The following is a 20,019-nucleotide window of genomic DNA, read 5'->3' on the forward strand; positions in this document are numbered from 1 at the left end:
TGGGTTGCTGAGTGTACATTACTGAGAAATAAAATGAACTTTTTTGATTTTTGGAAAAAGGCTGCAATGAAACAAAGCTGTTCCTGGCCAATCAGCTTCTGCTCCCTTCCTTTCCAAGCTGGAAGCACTGCAATTCTAGTGCCACAACCAGCAGCTCAAAGGAACCTATCTAATATCGTGTTTGACAATCCTCAGCCTTCTTCTTTCCAACTGGTCTGTCTTAACCTGTACCCCCATCCCCTACATCCCCTCTCACTTACCAACACCCAAATATATTTTGCTCCTTGTGTTAACAACTTTTCTCTAGCCATTGTAGCTCCAATCACTCAGCCAGCTTTGTGCACCAGCTTATTCTCCCTGGCAATTAGGTAGATCTAGTTGTCTCTCTGTCCGCAGCCCTTTACCGGATCTTAATTAATAATCCCTGACTTCCTTGTAGGCTCCACCTTCTTAACGGTGTTCCTGTCACTCATCCATCCTTACCACCTCACTCACATCAAGTTCTTATCCATTAGCCTGATTCATTGTCGTTCCAGTGGTTGCTGCCCTCACATGGGTTTGGCGGATGCTAGAGGGGGAAATGATCCGCTCAGCCTTCGGAATTCTGTGATTGGTCACAAAGTATGGGTCTCCTTCGTCGTCACTACATGTACTATACCCCATTGTTGTGGCTGCCATTCTTTGGGGGCACGAAAGGTCAAAAGTCCATACTCCAACAGTACAGCAGTAGTAGACAGCTTAAACACAGAAATTCAGATACCCTGCTCCCAAATAGGACATTCATCCCTCGCCAGTGCAACAGTTTTCAGCCACAACGTTTAACCTGCTGAAAAACCTATTACGCGTCACAAGACGGCAACATCAACAGTCTTGCCCAGCACTTTCTCAGCTTACTTTAACTGGGTGGAAATCCTCACCTTTGCTCAAAAGAGTGGTGTCCATTTTTGAAGTCTAAAGGATAACCCATAGACCCATCACTATTCATTGACACCCAGCTGGGTTCAGGTTCTTCCAGATTCTTCCTGATAGAAACACAAGATAAATTCTGCACTGCACCTACAACAAACTGAGACCAAACCTGTCAGTGGTGTAATACACCTACTAGCAGTAAGGGTATTACACCACTGACAGTATAGTTGTATCCAGGAAGTTCTTGTTAACATTGTGTATGATCTATGATCAATATTTAATTAGACATGTTTTAAAGCTGTATTCAGTGCAGTGTGCAGAACAGGCTTGAACATGATGCTGTGGGGTGACCATGACGGTGGAATAGTAATGCTAATGTCAGATTAGGATCATATGTACGAGCACTTCCAGATGGCAGAACTAGCTTGGTAGCCATCAACAGTGCTGTAGCTACTCAAAATTTGTCTAAACATTTTCTGATACATGTGTGTTTCCATTAACGTTCGCAAATGTCAGCTCGGAAATGTCCCACCAAACCTTGAAATTAAGAGCAGTGGTGGCCCGTTGGTCCAGTGCTTTAAACTGTTAGCATCTTTCCTTGGTATATATTCTGCACTAATGTGCAGAATATATACCAAGTAAAGACACATTACTCTACACTTTACTGATTTTTGCTCTTGTGGTTAGAAGCTTAATGATATTTTATTGTAACAGTACCGGTACTCTGTGCCATGACAATGAAGTTAGTAAGGTATTAAATGGAAAAATCGTTTTGAAATAATATCTAAATTAAAATGTTTGAATGCAATGCAAAAAAAAATTGTATTACTGACATCATGGACGTGTTACTGAACACAATTTAGATCCACATTGATGACCACCATCGAAATAAGTCCTAAATTTAGTGTGTTTTTATCCTCGATTGAGTATCATGTCTGTTCATGTGTATGGCAATCTTAATATAATTAAATTAATCAAATAAAAAAAAAAACTACTTTTTGTCATATCTTTGATTAAAATCAGTAAAAAACTCTGAGTTGTCACTCTTGAAGGACACACAGTTGTGTCCAAGTCCAGATGTGGGTCTGGGTCCAGGTCTGGGTCCAGGTCCATGCTGCTTACCTGGGCTGAAACACAACACACACAGAGCTTTGAGTGAAGAAGAAGAATGATGGATGGATGGTGGAGTGAGCTGAGTGGTGGACAGTTAGAGATGGTCCTCTTACCACGGAGCTTTGGTCAGGCTGTCATGGTCCCCACATAGAGGCGGTTTAGGGGGAGGGACTCCCTCCTCCCTGTCCTCACACTGACTCATAGCAGAGTCCACACCTTCATCTGGAGAGGAAACACTGAGAGCAGCAGTCCAATCATTCATCAGCACATCATCACTCATTCATCTCTCACATCATTTCTCCTGGAAAAAAGCCAAATATCAGCAACTGTCCTCTGATTGGCTGCTTCTCTCTGAGTCATATCAGTGTCAGTTGAATCCTTTTGGCTTGTTGGACGGTTGCTCAGACTAAAGAAGCAGTTAGAAAACATGATGAACTCTGGTAACTACTGAGGCCTTTTCTCATCACATAGTCACATTTCATTCACTCAACATCAACACATGTATCAATAGTGGTTTGTTATTGGACAGAGAAGATGCTGCTGGTTCTCATTGGTCAGTTGTGAGGCTGAATCAGAGCAAAGGAAGCTGCCACTAGCTGCTCTACTTTTATCAGTCCACTAGATGGCCTCATGGAGCTTTTTGGAGGATTTTACTGATTTATGGAAATCGGAGCTGGATGTCACCAGAGAATGTCTAATAAAGGGAGACCCATGGCCCGTGGCGGCCATCTTTTGACAGGAGGTCCGCACTCTTACTAATCTCTTCCTGTCTGATCCTCCATTCCTCCTCTCTCTTCTCCTTCATACTCCCTCCATCCCTCTCCTCCCTTCCTCCATCTCTCTCAGCCTCAGCCTCATCTTCTCCTCCCTCCTCATCTTCCCCTCCTCCCTCCTCCTCATTCACCTCTTTCTTCCTTCTTTCTCAACTCTTCCCTCTCTCGCTCTCCTTCGCCCTTCCTCCATCTCTTTTTTTCTCCTCTCTCTCCTACTCCCCTCCTTCCTCTCTCTCCATCTCTTTCTTCCCTTCCTCCATCTATTTCTTCCTCCTCTCTTCTTCTCCCCTCATCCCTCTTTTCTCCCTCCCTCCTCCTCCTCCATCTCTCCCTTCCCCTCCCTCGTTCCTTCTATAAACTGTTTTTTCTTCATTCCACCAGTGACTAAAGACAACACACCTGTAGACTTTAATTTGATCTTTGGTTGTTTCTACAGCGAGGACTCAAAGCACACGAGGAATCATGTTTTAATAGAACAGCGTGTCTCTTTGTTAGCTCCTCTTTAACACAGAAAAGCTTAAAGGGGAAAAGTTGCTCCAACAGCTGAATTAATAAAAAATCTACTACAATCTGCTGATTAATGTGCACCATGAAAAGAACACGTTCAAAGCAGTTAATCACAATAAAATAGAAAATATTCTACAATAAAATACCATCAAACACTGGCTGGAATTTGACAGCTCAACTACTAGAATTATTCTTTTATTATTAGAAAACATGTAGAAAGGTGCAAGATTATACTAGATAGAAACCTGTTTGACTGTTCAAAGGGCTGCTGTCATTAATGGGAGACACTACTTCAACATAAACGTTCCCCTGCTCATTACTGACATTAACACAATTAGTTTTTGTATTACAAGTTTTCTGACAGGTGTTTAAACATGAAAATGAGCCAATAACTATTGCTAACATTTGGTGAACATAGGAGAAATCTACAGACACAATTGGACAAAGTGGAATCAGAAAAATGGTTTCTTTCCACTAGTCTAAAAGAAGACATGTTGAAGAAAATAAAAAGCCAAAATTCTACTACAAGCTGCTGATCAATGTGAGAAAACATCAACACAAACACATTCAACCACTGAAGAAAGTTAAGTCAAATAAAGAGGTAAAGGAATGAGGACTGACAATAGCAGGTGAGAGTTTATCCTGAGCTGTTGTCTCTCAGTGTTTACCCCCCCCCAATCAATAAGAGTCCTGACAGACCCCAGATTAAACTCAGCTCTTCTCCTTCATCTGGACGTCTGTCTGCCTGCTCACATAGGTGGCCATCTTGTTTCCCAGCTATAAACAATCACACGTTCACCATCAAAATTCAACCGTTTCTCCAACACAATTCTCACAACAATCAAAGACGTCATTTCGACCAATCACAGCTCCACTTACTGAACTTTTAGCCATGGACTTCATCAGTGTGCAGCTCTCTTCTGTCCGGTCTGTGTAGAAAAGGAGCTATAACTTCAACTTCCAACATACAAAGTTAAGTGAAGTTTATTATCATTAACCAGTGTGTGTGTGTGTGTGTGTGTGTGTGTGTCTCCTTGCTTCACTATAAAAGTATGCATTCTGACTGGTTGAACCACTACACACCCACACCCACATTATAAAAAAATAACCCACATAATAAAAAAATAATGTGGGTGTGTATCAGAAAAACTGGGTGTTTCACATTTGATGACGTTTCAACCCCACATATATTGATAGATTCTCTGTTTGCTGGTGATTGGTTTGTTGCTTTTTGGGGTCTAAATATTTGATCCATCTGCATAGAGGTGAATCCAGGCTACCTTTTGCAAATGGGGAGCGAGGGACTCGGCTCGCCACCTCTAAATTAAACTCATGAAAATCTCTTACACTCCCCCGTTGTTGATCTGAAATCCAGCAGCTGTCGACTATTTCTCACATAAAATGTTTCCAGTAAACACATTTGGGTGAACTACTTTTCATAAAATAAGGTTTTCCAAATGAGCTTCCATGTTGGTCTGTTTTAAAATCCGGGCGCCAACAGCCCCAATCAGGTTGAGCAATGGTGGTGGTTGGAGGATAAAGCTGGTTCTTTATGCATGGCAGTGGTCTATGAGGAGAAACGTAACGGGTGATCCATGTCCACACAGAAAGGATTAGAACCAGAGCCGTTCAAAAAGTCAACATTCATTATTATTTATTCATTGATTCAGGTTACAAGCAGGTTACAAGGGAGCGCCCCCTCGTTTAAGGTTTAGAGGTGTTTCTTTTTAGAGTATGTATATATTAGTGTGTCTATATTAGTGTGTATATATATTGTTTGTTTGTTTGTTTTGAATGTGTAGGCACATTGTGAGCAACTACGCTCCTAAAGGAAATTCCTCGTATGTGTCTTCATACCTGGTCAATAAAGCTGATTCTGATTCTGATTCTGATTCTGATTAAGAGCAGAAGGAGCTCAGATTGAATGGATTAAATGATCAAATCTAAAGTATACTGTCATTTAATCACCAATTATATTCAATAAATATGGTACTTAATTCAGTCTCAAATGAAAAGCTGTAAAGTTTGTAGCTGTATATTGACCCCAAAATCTACTCATGAGTTAGACAGACAGACTACGACTTTATAAATAAATAATAGGGATTTTTTAATCTGATAATCAGAAGAATAGAGTAGAACAACATAATTATACCTAAGGCAGCAGAAATGAATGATATTTGATCAAAGGCTACCTGTTGAAGTGAACCTATTAGTGATGGGAAATGATTTGGAAAACTACGAGAAAAATGGTAGACTTAGGTAGAAGAGTAATGAAATTCATCAGAAGTTAACCTGACTCAGCAAGAGACTCATGATGAGACAACAACTTTAAATCAATCAGCCTTCAACACTGTGTGTCAGACAGCGTGGTCAGCAACACCGGGGCCCCGCAGGGGACTGTCCTCTCTACCTTCCTCTCCACCATCTACACCACAGACTTCAACTACCACACAGAGTCTTGCCATCTTCAGAAGTTTTCTGATGACTCTGCTGTGGTTGGATGTATCAGCGAAGGGGACGAGGCTGAGACCAGAGCTGTGGTGGGGGACTTTGCCACATGGAGTGAACAGAACCATCTACAGCTCAACGTGACAAAGACCAAGGAGCTGGTGGTGGATCTAAGGAGAGGCAAGGCAGCAGTGAGCCCTGTTTCCATCCAGGGGGTTAGTGTGGACATTGTGGAGGACTACAAATACCTGGGAGTGCACTTAGACAATAAACTGGACTGGGCCAAGAACACTCAAGCCCTATACAGGAAGGGCCAAAGCCGTCTCTACTTTCTGAGGAGACTGAGGTCCTTCAACATCTGCAGGAAGATGCTGAGGATGTTTTATGAGTCTGTGGTGGCCAGTGCTATCCTCTTTGCTGTTGCATGCTGGGGCAGCAGACTGAGGCAAACAGACTCAACAAACTGATTCGCAAGGCCAGTGACGTCGTGGGGGTGGATCTGGACTCTCTGTCGGGTGTGTCAGATAGGAGGATGCTGTCCAAACTACATGCCATCTTGGACAATGTCTCACACCCACTCCATGGCTTGCTGCTCAATCACAGGAGCACTTTCAGTGATAGACTCATTCTCCCAAAATGCACCACAGAGCGCCACAGGAAGTCATTCCTGCCTGTGGCCATCAAACTTTATAAGTGTCCGACACACAGACACTTAGATGGGTTGAAACTGGACAATATTATCTGTATTGTGCATTAACACTGGCTTGTAATGCAAGTATTTGCAATACTCAAATGCTACTATTGTTATTATTATTATTACTTTTCACCATTATTACTTTTCACCATTGCAACACATTAATTATGTTATTTATATAAGTACTGTATCATAAACTACTATGTAAATATCCACACTGCTTATATTTCTTTATTTCTTTATTTATATTTCTTATATTTCTAATATCTGAGCAACTGTAACAGAGTTTCCCTTCGTGGATCAATTAAGTATTTCTGATTCTGATTCTGATTCTGGTGTTGGATCTAGTCTGGTTTGTTGCTCTCGTCTCTGAAAAATTAACACGTGTTCTTTGATGTGATGAGGAAGGAGAGAGGCTAGAGTTGCTTTTTCTTGTTTAGATCCACTTTGCTATATATGTATGTATCAACCTGACTTCTGCAGAACACAACTGATGGTCCCAACCTTGTTAATAAGGCAAGAAATTCCACTAATTAACCCTGTTAAGGCACACCTGTGAAGTGAAAACCATTTCAGGTGACTACCTCATGAAGCTCATTGAGCGAGCACCAAGGGTTTGCAGCACTATCAAAAAAGCAAAGGGGGGCTACTTTGAAGAAACTACAATATAAGACATGTTTTCAGTTATTTCACACTTTTTTGTTAAGTACACAATTCCATATGTGTTCATTCATTGTTTTGATGCCTTCAGTGATAATCTACAATGTGGAAAGTCATGAAAATAAAGAAAACACATTCAATAAGAAGATGGTTCCAAACATTTAGACTGTACTGTATATATACAGTACAGCATACCCACTACAACACATTAGACCGCCCCCACAGGAGAGTCCAACTTTAAAGTCAATACCACCATCCATACACTGGTCACTATTCATGGACACACAGCTGGGTCCAGGTCCAGGTCCAGATCCAGGTTCAAGTTTAGTTTAGAGGGAGGGACTTCCTCCTCTCTGTCCTCACACTGACTCATGGCAGAGTCCACACCTTCATCTGGAGAGGAAACACCTGCTGGGAGAGAGGACTTGTCACAAGAACACTGGCTGTTGATATGCACAGCATATCACTATATATTTATTTGTTGCCCATATTCTAAAAAACACAATATTATCAGGGTGCAAATTGTCAAAATAAGCGGAGGAGGGGGGAATGTTTTTTATCATGACAACATCATTAAATAGAAAAATGTTTTTGGCCTTAAAGAATGTTTGGAGTATTATTTCATGAGCTATGTTTCCATTCACACATTTTTATGATATTTAATGAAAAATGCTTTATGGAAACAGTCAAATTCAATGGAATTTCATGAATATCAAAACTAATAGTTGGTTGGTTGTCCCATATTGATTGTCCCATACTGATCATGTATTGGTTGTCCCATATTGATCATGTACTGGTTGTCCCATATTGATCATGTGTTGGTTGTCCCATATTGATCATTTGTTGGTTATCCCTTATTTATCATGTGTCGGTTGTCCCACATTGCTCATGTGATGGTTGTCCCATATTGATCATGTGTTGGTTGTCCCACATTGATCATGTGTTGGTTGTCCCATTTTGATCATGTGTTGGTTGTCACATATTGTTTATATGTTGATTGTCCAATATTGATCATGTGTTGGTAGACGATCCTTTTTGAAAAACTTTGTTCCCAAATGTTTGTTGAATGTTGCGCTATTCAGTGCAAAAATGAAAAAGAAAAACCTTAAAATGTCTCTAATCAATCTGATATACCAGTTCGACCCTCAAACAGCGTGTGAAGACATCACCACAGGTTTTAATTGGCTTTAAAGCCCTTGGAGGGAAACAGACTATCACCAGATTTATTCACATTTTTACCGAACTTCAGATAATTCGATTGACAAGTGGACGGAAATTTAGATATGGGTTATGGTAATTTCAAAAGGTAATTACTTTACACTGGGGGCATGTACCAAGCTAAAGTTTAGAAAAAGTAATGTTGTTAATTTATTTATTCACTTGAAATGTAAATGTGCCAGAGTTAGCAAAAAAGTTCAAATGTACTGAGTAATTTCAAGTCAGTCCATATCCAGTGAGCCTATGTTATAGCCTGAAGGTTTAAATGTATTTCAATACATGTTCCAGGGCCTTTATCCAGTATATAAGTTGCTCTAAAAGTACTGGCAATATACAAATAACACAATAAATAAAATTCTAGTACCTCGTCATCTTATGTAAACTGTACTGGTGGAAGAATGTATTCCAACTCTAAGATTGATTGAGCATTGGCGCCATCTACTGGCTCATTTGCACTAAGTACCTTACTGTTTATTACAGTTTTTCTCAACTGCTAAAACACTAAACCCTATTGTCTGAACCAAATGCTCAGTTGCCTGAACCCACTGATTGAATCAATCCCTCTTTTGGCAAAACCATAAGCCCTTTTCACCTGTTTAGACACAACTTGCCAACACGTTTTCATTGTAATGCACCCGTGCTGCATGATGGTGAGCCTAGATGACAAAAGTCAAACACAATTAAAGCACAGCTGTCACCTCTTAAACACAACAACTAAAAATTGATCAAACGTTTGGCTAATGATGTGAGGGAACAAATAAAGTTCAGCAAGCAATGGTTTGTGAGCACAATGGATAGAAATCTAAGAGGAAGAGTTTGTGTGAGCGGAGGTCAAGGTGATCAGCAAAAACAAACAGTAATATCTGATTAAATCAGAGCTACTGAGATTGACCATGTACTTGTCCATGGTATGAACATGAGGTAGTGTTTTACAGTAATTTGATTGACTCGGGGCACGATTTGACAACATAGTTCAGTTTTGAGCATTAAACACTTAATTTCCTGCATTTTGGTAAATCAGTATGCACCTTTTATAAATGATGTACTGTATGTCTTTTTCTGAATCAGTTTGCTTTGAAATATTAAAAGAATAATATAAAAACATAATCAAATACTCTGAGGCATTCTGTTTTGCTTTGTATTTATTCTCCTATAGATCGACTTTTCTATGTAATAATACGTGAGTCAGCACACATTGAGCACAGGCATCATTTACCCTTCCCTCCTCTTTTGGATCTTTTGTTGGGGATGTAAGCTTCATTAAATGTGCATATGACAGTTATTCACCTCAATAATTCATTATTCATTTTAATGTATTTATAAACCTTTAAAAAACTGATGTAAAGGGGAAGATTATCATAAGAGCGTTGAGAAGCACTGCTCTGAGTAATTTCGATTGAAAGAATAACTAGGAGGAAGTAACTTCATGTTGCTGCATAACAGGAAGGAGCTAAGTCATGTTTGCTTTTACTAACAAATTATTTGTACGTGGTGGTGTTGATACTTTTACTGCTCCCGCAAATTAGGATGATTATTTTTACATTTGGATGAAACTAAAAGATCATAAATCTGCTGAAAATGTCATTTTTAACACAAATTTTAACCTGGTGGAAATATCTTGGCCACAGCTGAGGACGGAGTGAAAGTAAAAATCTGAAAAGAAAGTTACCACCAGAGAGTGTGAGAGAGAGAGAGAGTGTAGAGACAGAGGGACTTTGGACTATTAACCGTTTTACTGTCTGACTACCAACTGTGTTTTTCATACAGGTATATATGAAAAACAGCCTAGAAGTTGCCAAACCCACCATACTCAATGTAAATAATCACTACTTCTAGCGTGTATAGAGCAGCACTATCTTTACCAGACTCCATGTAAATAATCACTACTTTTAGCTTGTATAGAGCAGCATATCTCTTCCTAGGCCGCAATTGAAATCTTCTTGAATCTTTGCAGGTAGTATCTACTGACACTCCTGACAAAAAGTTATCCAAAGAATTTTGCAAAAATTGTAGAAGTTCCAGAAGACCAACTTCCTGTCTGGGGCTGTTGAAAGAGGAAGTTGTGTATCTGGCCAATATTTATTCTAACTGCCACCAAACATGACACAGTTTTTCCGGATAGGAATGGAATGGATGTATATTGGCAAAAGTTATTCCGATTTACATGAAACTTAGAATGTGTGGTCTACGTGTGATATTGAGCCACCCCGTATACTCTATCCACACCCATGTACACAGACCACGCCCCTTTCATAACTTGCAGGTTGACCACCACTGGGTAAAAAAGCACTCAAAATATGTATATCATTTCTTTTAAATGCCTCCAAATAGTGTTAAAGACCAGTTGTTTTTGTAATTTTTGGATTTAGCTGGTTTTTAACTCCATTTGGTGACGATGTCACGTTGGGGAGAGTAGTATCAACCTAGTATTAGAACTATGGCAACTGACTGGGATAAGGAAGAGGTGGAAAGGCCAGCAGCTGTGTAATTATGAACTTGCCAAATGTGAGGGTGAACGAGGAATTGGGAAAGTCTCTTGGTGAGTTGCTATAGCAACGCAGCAGTGCCAGCGCAGACGTGCATACAATATTGACTTTTTGTACTGTAGTGTAGGAGCCATTTGTATCCGTCTTATTTGGTTAGGTGTATTTAGTTATTTATTTTAGCCACTTGGGGGAGTATTGCACTGGGTGTGGTACTGGGAAGAAGGTATATTTACAGGTGCGGTAATTAATGAGGAAAGGTGTGGATGGCGGGGAACACACGGTTCTTACCGTAGCCGTGAACACGCCACAACATTTCATTAATCAGCACTAAGTGAAGTATTATTTTATGTGAAGTGAATCTTTTTCTACTTTTATAATAAATTATATTATTATGAAATGCTTTTCTTTTCCGTGCTACTAGATCACAAATGTTCTCTTAACATAGATTCCTACGCCAAAGCTGTGGACTGGTGTTGGTGGCTGATGGACACGTCCAGCATCGAGACAGAAGAGGAAGCAAGTGTCCAAAAAAGGCAGCGCCGATGCACAAGGAGGTTCATGACAGATTCTTCAAGCGATGGTACAACCTTAATTATAGACTACATTTTTTCACATATTTCAAATCACATATTTTGCAATCAGTACAAATGATATGGTCTCTGTATTACAGAAGAATCTGTTGCACGACCAGATAAACTAAAATCCAGGACGGAGCGTGCTTCTGGAAGCCCTGTCTGTAAGTTAAAATGTATGCATACATATAAGAAACCAGTCATATTTCTTAACATGGAACCACTGACAGTCAACATGGTGCATATCATGTGATTGTTCTGATGTTTGTCTCTTCCTGTCTTTTTTCAGCTCAGCAGATAACACTTTCTCCACCACCTGCATGTAAGTTTTTTTTATATATATATATTTTGTCTAACTGTCTAATATAACAGAATAGGTTCATATTTTGTAATGGCATGTGCAGGCAACCATCAACTTCATCTTATATAATAATCATATGTAATTTATCTGTATATGTATCAACGCCATGCAGGAAACCAGCTGGTTGCCCAGAGCAGGATGAGTCTTTAGTGACCCTACCACGGACTGCCACTTCATCTTGGGACCTAGGCTGACAAGAGGTTTTAATTTGACTTATAACTTATCTTCATTTTGACTTCTACTCTAGCGGCCTGCCAGAAAAACTTCCCTGCACTGACTGCTGCAGAAGCGGAGGATTTGATTGGGTAAATTCTGAAGTTTGCCCTACACAGACGGTAAATTGAAGTTCTTCTGCGTCAAGTTAATACAAAATTTATTTTTTGTCAATGTGTTCATACTTAGTATTACATGTCTAACTTTTGTTTATTTCTTTATAGGCCAGCTGAGAAGGACTGAGCCGTGAACCCATGGAGCCCCTTTTTAATTTTTTATTAACATATATTTTTTTTAGTGACTTATTTTGCACACACTTTACAAACACATCTTTATGCATCTTGCACTACACCCTTATCTTTTTTTGTATTTTTTTCAGTTGTTTGAATATTAAAGTCTTGAAATGCTATCAAGTTTCCCTGTTCATTCATTCCTACTAATATAACTTTTGTATGTGTGTACGACGTGTATATACAGTACATACACACAAATGGTATGGGTGTTGGTTTGTTTTAAAGGTTAGGGGAATCTAACCTTTTCTTAACGTTCTGGGAACGTTCGTTTATGGTTACAGCGAACGGTCCCTGAAGGTTTTTTTGGTTGTAGTTTGGTTGTCTGGTTCTGGGAATGTTCGTTTATGGTTACAGCGAACGTTCCTCTAACGTTAAGAGACCGTTCCGTAACGTTTGCTGAGGGTTGCAACGCTAAAGGAACGTTCCCTTAACGTTCTCTAAGGTTGCAACGTTAAGGGAACGTTCTCCTAACGTTCGCTAAAGGTTGCAATGTTTTTGGAACGTTCGCCTAACGTTCTCTAAAGGTTGTAACTTTTAGAGACAGTAGGGGAACGTTCCGAGAACGTTCGCTGTAACCAAAAACGAACGTTCCGGGAACGTTAAGAAAACTTTCCAATTAACCTACAGACAACCAAACTACAACCAAAAAAAACCTTCAGGGAACGTTCCCACAACCAAAAACGAACGTTCCCAGAACGTTCTGGGAACCAAAAATTGTTAGCTGGGACATATGCATCCTTCTATGTCTATGGGAAAGTTTATGAATGAAGGACTCAGTCCTTGGAGGAATTCGGAGGATGCTCGACATTGGAACGGTCCTTCGACGGACGTCGATGACGTAGCGTCCTCCTCCTGGCTTTGGAGGATCCTTCCGTGACAATAAGAAACGGCTGCTAACTCATCTTCTACATCCCAACAGCAAAATTAAACAGCGCAGTTAACAGTTCCACAATCATTTCATCCAGTGTCTTGAAATGCGGCAAAAAAATTCAATGACTTGAGCCCGCAATGACGTGCACTTGATAGCCTGTTCCATTGTACATGTTCTCCAAATGCTAAGGAGGACTCTGACCTGCTCCTGAAGGATCCTTCCTTGGAAGGACTCGTCCTACCAAGGAAGGATCCTTGACATCGAGAAACGGGGTGGGACTAAAACACAAGGAAGGCCAAACGGGAAAATAACCCCAAACAAAAACCCCACACCACAACATGTATTTCCTATTAACCCACATCCAAATAACAATAGAATACAATTTTTTTAGGGAAGCCATAAACCAACCATAGGGCTACACTCTGTAATACTGGTCACTTAATTTCTACACTACATCTGGAGTGAAGCTATGTTGTCATTTAGTGCTCAAATGGTCAGTACTAGTACTACTGTAGTAGTATCAGTTCTAACGCTCAGTACTAGTACTACTGTAGCAGTATTGTCTATGTAGCTATTATGAGTTATCACCATATGATATCAAGGGGAATGGCTATACTCATAAATCCTGTGTGTTCTGACACTGTTTTTGCCTTTATATCAACAAATAACCCAAATTGATTGTCTTGATACTGTCATGCTTAAGAACTTTTTTTCTGCCCTGGAATCGGTCTTGACTCGGACTCAAACCTCTCTGGACTTGGTCTTGACTCTTGACTACAGCCCTACTTCCGGGTCACAAAAAAAACATTATAAAATTGAGAAATGAGACGTATACACACTTATTTTATTTTCCGGTTTCCATCTATAAAGGCATCAAATACAATGGAATAACTAGATTGTTTTTTTTTCTCCATTTTTTTGTGACAAAACAAAAACCGAAATACGTAATTGTGAAACTGGCTGTTTTTCGTTTTTGTTTTTTTCATTTCACAACAAAAATCCGTTGGTTGCAAAGTACACAGACCGTGACACAGGGCTGTATATTTAGCAATGTATCATAGACCGTTAAGATTAATATATATATATATATATATATATATATATATATATATATATATATATATATATATATATATATATATATATATATATATATATTGGAATTGTTGTATATACAGTCTATGCCAGGGGTTTCAAACTCATTTTCACCGAGGGCCACATCAGCATAATGGCTGTCCTCAAAGGGCCAGATGTAACTTATCAATGTAACTAAATGTAATCAAATGTAATGTAAAATAAATGTAAGTACTCCTTAATGTTAAATAACTCATTATTTATTATAACTTATTCAAGTGACAATTACAGTTGCATAGAAAACATACATGTTTGCTTGTTGCACTAACATAAATACTTTAAAATTTTGTCAGCTTATGAAAACCCACATAACTCCATTAATGAAGGATCAAACTGTCCAAGTGAATAAAGAAAAATAACATAAAACTGAGCTGCAAAGAACATGGATGACACATGTAGCATTTTCCAAAAAAAGGCTGCACACAGCCCGGCATCCAACTGATGGTATGATGACAACAATTTCTGCATACACACATAAGACCTGCAAACATTAAATAATTACAACAGCAGCCACACATAAATAATATGTAATCAACTAAAAATACCAAAATAAAGGTTGACTCAGTTCACAAATATATTGGTCAAGTTTTTCGGTTAGTCTTTGATGAGGAGATGCTGCCAGTCCTTGAACACACCAAGTGGATTCTCTCTCTACTATTGATTGATCATGTTCTGAAAATGATAAACACAAAACAAAATGCAAGCATAATCATTAAATTGCACACAATTTAACTGTTCTTCTTCTTGGTTGAATTACATTTTATTATATTTTAGTTAAGTTAAAAAAAAAGCTTACCTGTGTGTTTTCTGACCAGATCTCTGACACCGTTTTCCCGTTGCCAGTGTGTCAATGTCTGGTTTTAGGTCCTGTGCTGAGGCAATGCGTAGAACAGCATGGAGGATGTCATCCGTGAGGCGTGATCTGTGCTTGTTTTTGTTCAGATTCATTATGGAAAAAAACTGTGCGCACAGATGGGTGCTCCCAAACATGGACAGAAAACGGGCAGCATGAAGTCGAAGCTGTGGCATCAAACCAGGGGGCAGCAGACGGTAAAAGTCTTGGATTGCAGCATCCTGGACCTTTGCTCTCAGGCCTCTGTCGAAGCTCAATTAGCTCCATCTGAAGGTGTTGGGGTGCAGTGTAGACATCGGTGGTGAAAGGATTGGCAAAGATGTCAAAGCCAGACTGTTGTGCTCTGAAGTCAGAGAAGCGCCGATCAAACTCAGTCTTTAACAAGCTCAGTTTGGTAGCCAACTGAGCACATGAAAAAGTCTCGGGAAATGAGGCTGACATGCTCTGGCAAACAGGAAAGTGGACAAGATTGTCCTGTTTCACTTGCCACATCCATAAGTCCAATTTAAGTTAGAAAGCCGTGATCGTGTCGGACATTTGCGTGATGACTTGTTTGCGTCCCTGCAGCTTCTGATTCAGCTGGGCGAGATGGTCGGTTATGTCACACAACACAGCAAGGTCACACAGTCCCTTTGGATCTGATAGTTCAGACATGAGTTTTCCTTTACTCTGCATAAAAAGAGCAATGTCTTCCCTGAGCTAAAAAAATAGCTTGAGGACTTTGCTCCCACTCAGCCACCGCACTTCTGTATGGTACAGCACATCCCCGTGTTCCAAGCCCATCTCCAGCAAAAACTGCTGGAACTGACGGTGATTCAGGCCACGCGCCCGATTGAAGTTCACTGTTTTCATGACTGTGGTCACAATGTCCTCCATCCCCAGCACCTTCCCAGACAAAGCTTCTTGATGGATAATACAATGATACATTATCAGAGGCGTGTGACAGTTCATTTTTGGCATTTTCCCCTTCATTAGTCCAACCAAGCCCACTTTTCCTCCACACATTGCCGGTGCACTGTCTGTAGTTAATCCTACCAAGTTTTCCCACTGCAATGTATTTCTACTCACAGACTTCTCCAACACATCAAAAATTTCCTGTCCCGTCTTGGTCCCATGCATTGCAGCCACATCCAACAGCTCCTCAGTGATAGAGAGGTCCGACTTTACCCCTCTAATAAAAATTGATAACTGCGCTGTGTCCGTGTTATCTGTGCTTTCATCAACAGCTAATGAAAAAGCTGTGTAGCTGCGTGTCTCCTCGGCCAGCTGTGTTGTAAGATTTTCTGTTAGTTCCTTCACTCGGTCGGCAATGTTGTTTCTTGATAAACTGACATTTTTAAAAGTCTGTAACTGGTCGGGACACACCTGCTCACAGACCTTCAGCATGCACTGCTTCAAAAACGCACCCTCTGAAAAAGACTTGGAAGCGTGGGCAATTTCTTCAGCCACAATGAAGCTAGCTTTCACTGCGGCCTCGTTTTTGGCTGTGGATTTCATGAACAAACTATGCTGCGACCGCAGTTTGCCTTTTAATTCTTGGGCAATTTGTTGCTTTTCTTGAAGGCTAGTTTTAGCGTACTTAGCTCCGTGTTTGGTGTCAAAATGTCGACGCAGATTGTACTCTGACACTCTGAACTGACACCGCCTCGTAACACAAAAGACATACCGGTCTTTCTCCTTGAAGCACAAACAAGTATTCGCCTTCCCATCTTTCTTGAAACAGTCTTCCGTCTGCATCAACTTTTCTCTTTCTGGACATTTTGGGATCATTATTTATATCTCAATTCCACTCGTTGGCATCGTAGTCATGGACACTGCCGCGGTTAGCGTAGTCGAAAGGCATTGTGTGAAATGGAGTCTTTTGGTCAAAGCACGCTCTAAATTTATTTTTTGGTATTTTATTTTTAGACACTCAAAACTTTTAAGCTCTCGTGGGCCCCATAAAATGACATGGCAGGCCACATCTGGCCCGTGGGCCTTGAGTTTGACACACGTGGTCTATGCTATGTGTATAGTCTACAGGGCTGCCAACTTTTCCCAAAACCTTTGAGTGAGATTTGGGGGGGCCAACCAATGTTTTGCCTCTTACAAAGCAATTTCTTTAGGTCTTCATCCTTTAAGGTTTGAATTGGGATTTGTTATTTTTGTGGGGGATGGGGCTCTCCCTAGGGGGGTCTGGGGGTATGCCCCCCCCAGAAAAAAAAAATTGAAAAATAAACCATTAAATGGCACTTTCTGGAGAGGTTTTTTTGCAAAAAATGTAGAGATCAAGTCTTACATGATATGTGCAAAACTGTGGGGTTAAGAACCTTTGCACTGTTGTAGTATCAACAGGTTTTAGGGCATTTAGCATTTACATTATTAACTTCTTATGATATAAGAACTGACCCAGACAATGTGCCAAACATAATGAGCCACATGAAGAGACAGTAGCATATGTCAGCAACAGCTGAGAAGATTTGGGTCTTTGGTGAACAGGTCCAGGGTTCCCTGGTGTAGGGACCAGAGACCCAAAGTTAAATTAATGTTGAGGGGTCAACTAAGACAACTGAAATTCTAAAGAATGAGAACCACTGAGTTACATAAATTCTAATACTTTAACCTTTGTGCCAATGTTCAGTAATGTTTGGCCCTCATCCTCTGTGACCCACTTACTGTATCTACTTTTTTGTGAAAATAAAGACTATTTCTTCATTTTATAAAACATCAAATTAATTATTTACAGTTACATTTAGAAATGCACAGAGGTTAGAGATGCACAATAGTGGCCCAAAGTTGCAGTATTATATACACTCACCGGCCACTTTATTAGGTACACCTGTCCAACTGCTCGTTAACACTTAATTTCTAAGCAGCCAATCACATGGCGGCAACTCAGTGCATTTAGGCATGTAGACATGGTCAAGAGAATCTCCTGCAGTTCAAACCGAGCATCCGTATGGGGAAGAAATGAAAAAAAAGATTTTGTTGCATACTCCCTTGCCGTGGATGAAACTACTGACACAACTGACACTGCACAGCTGGCGATATTCATCCGTGGAGTGGATTCTAATTTGTGCGTGACAGAGGAAATACTCGACATTAAATTGATGCATGGGACAACAAAAGGAGAAAACATCTTTGGAAATGTATTTCAAAGTGTAACCTACATGAGACTGCCATGGGAAAAACTTGTTGGACTTGGACAACAGATGGCGCACCTGCAATGTGTGGTGAAAAAAATGGACTGGTGGGAAGGATGCGCTCAAGGATGCCGGAGGAGAACTGTGCCGGTGAGTTGATAGTATATCACTGCATCATACACCAGGAATCGCTGAGTGCTAAAGTCCTAAAAATGGATCATGTGATGAACACTGTAACACAAACTGTCAACTTTATCAGAGCCCACAGTTTAAATCACCGCCAATTCCAGTCTTTTCCAGTCTTTTCTGCGGGAAATAGATTGCGTGTTTGGCGGTATGCCATATCATACGGAGGTCTGGTGGCTAAGTCGGGAAAAAGTTCTCAAAAGACAATGAGCTGTGAGGGGAAATCTGCCAGTTCATTGACATTAAGGGGAAAGACTGCACAGTTCTGCGGGATGAAAAGTGGAAATGTGAGTTGGCGTTTCTAGCTGACATAACGTTGCATCTTAGCGCTTTAAACCTTCAACTCCAGGGACGGGAGCACATAATAACTGATATGCATGATGCAGTGAAGGCCTTTCAAGTGAAGCTGCGCTTATGGGAGACACAAATGCACCAATGCAACTTGTCCCTGTTACCAAGTAATACTGAACCAAGAAAGTGCCACAGTTTTCCAAAATGCCACCTTTGCTGAAAAACTCAGCGCGCTGCGCACTGAGTTCGCACGGCGCTTCAGTGACTTTGAGGCACAGAAAAGTAATTTCGAGCTGCTTTGCAACCCATTTGCAGTCGACGTGGAAACCGCACCAGTAGAAATGCAGATGGAGCTGAAAAAACTGCAATGTAACGGGACACTGAAGGCAAATTACGACACTGAAGGGCCAGCACAGTTCACTCACTTCCTTCCTGAAGCGATGCCGCAGCTCCGTCAACATGCGGCTCAAATCCTGTCCATGTTTGGCAGCAGATATCTGTGCGAGAAGCGGTTCTCTGTGATGAAAATTAACAAAACGTCACACAGGAGCCGCCTCACTGATGAACACCTGCAATCCATCCTGAGAATCTCCACAACACAGAACCTGACCCCAAACATAAACGAACTTGTTGCAAAGGAAAGACTCCAAGTATCAGGCTCTGACTAAATAGGACAAGAAAATGGAATTTTATGTTTTGTTATGAGTTAACTTTTACTTTAAATTATTTTTTTATTTATATTTTCAGATTTGTTATATTCCAGCATGTACAGATTTTGGATGTATTGCATTGACAGGATATTTTTTTCTGAAGAGCAAAACATTTTAAGTTGAAATGTATTTATTTTGGAATGATATCCTGTATTTTGATTCATTTTAATGGTTAAAAAACAAATATTTAGTCTGTTAAATAAAGGTTTATACTGTTCGGCCCTCGACATTAAGTGTGTTTGGAGTTTTGGCCCCCTGTGCAAATGAGTTTGACACCCCTGACCTAGACAACATCCTGATATTCTCCCGTGTCCCAGTCCAACACAATGAGTAGGCTACGTCTGGTTGGTGCTGCAGCAGCTCCTGGAGAACAGACTATTCGTCAAGGCTGAGAAACGTGAGTTCAGCGTTCCATCGGTGCAATTTCTGAGGTTTGTTATTGAGTGTGCGGATCCGGTGTTCCGGTTTAACGAGAGTCCATGTTAACTGGCGACCGTGAGCCAAAAGCGTCTGTTGTTGTCGTAGTAACAACTGCGGTCAAGCCAGCCGACACTCGGATCTCCGTGGTCAAATCAGCCGACACTTAATTTGTTGTGCGCTCTTTT

The 20,019-nt window shown here is 40.4% G+C and overlaps 2 protein-coding genes and 1 long non-coding RNA gene across 3 annotated transcripts in view; 1 reads left to right on the forward strand and 2 right to left on the reverse strand.

Moving 5' to 3' along the window:
• Window positions 1–2,022, reverse strand: part of LOC117948127 (protein NLRC3-like) — a 20,919-nt gene extending 18,897 nt beyond the window's left edge. Inside the window, exon 1 of the mRNA XM_034877610.1 lies at window positions 1,954–2,022. Coding sequence (XP_034733501.1) covers window positions 1,954–2,022 — 69 coding nt within the window. The remainder of the gene's footprint in view (window positions 1–1,953) is intronic.
• LOC117947700 (zinc finger protein 391-like) overlaps window positions 1–20,019 on the forward strand; it is an 86,791-nt gene that overhangs the window by 52,268 nt on the left and 14,504 nt on the right. The window lies entirely within an intron of this gene.
• The window catches only part of LOC117947718, a 13,681-nt gene continuing 1,100 nt past the window's right edge, over window positions 7,439–20,019 (reverse strand). The window contains exons 2-3 of the long non-coding RNA XR_004657308.1: window positions 13,894–13,900; window positions 7,439–7,515 (exon numbers count right to left, since the gene is read on the reverse strand). This is a non-coding gene — a long non-coding RNA (uncharacterized LOC117947718). The remainder of the gene's footprint in view (window positions 7,516–13,893; window positions 13,901–20,019) is intronic.

The sequence above is a fragment of the Etheostoma cragini genome, chromosome 7 (genome assembly GCF_013103735.1).
Source record: "Etheostoma cragini isolate CJK2018 chromosome 7, CSU_Ecrag_1.0, whole genome shotgun sequence".
NCBI lineage: Eukaryota > Metazoa > Chordata > Actinopteri > Perciformes > Percidae > Etheostoma > Etheostoma cragini.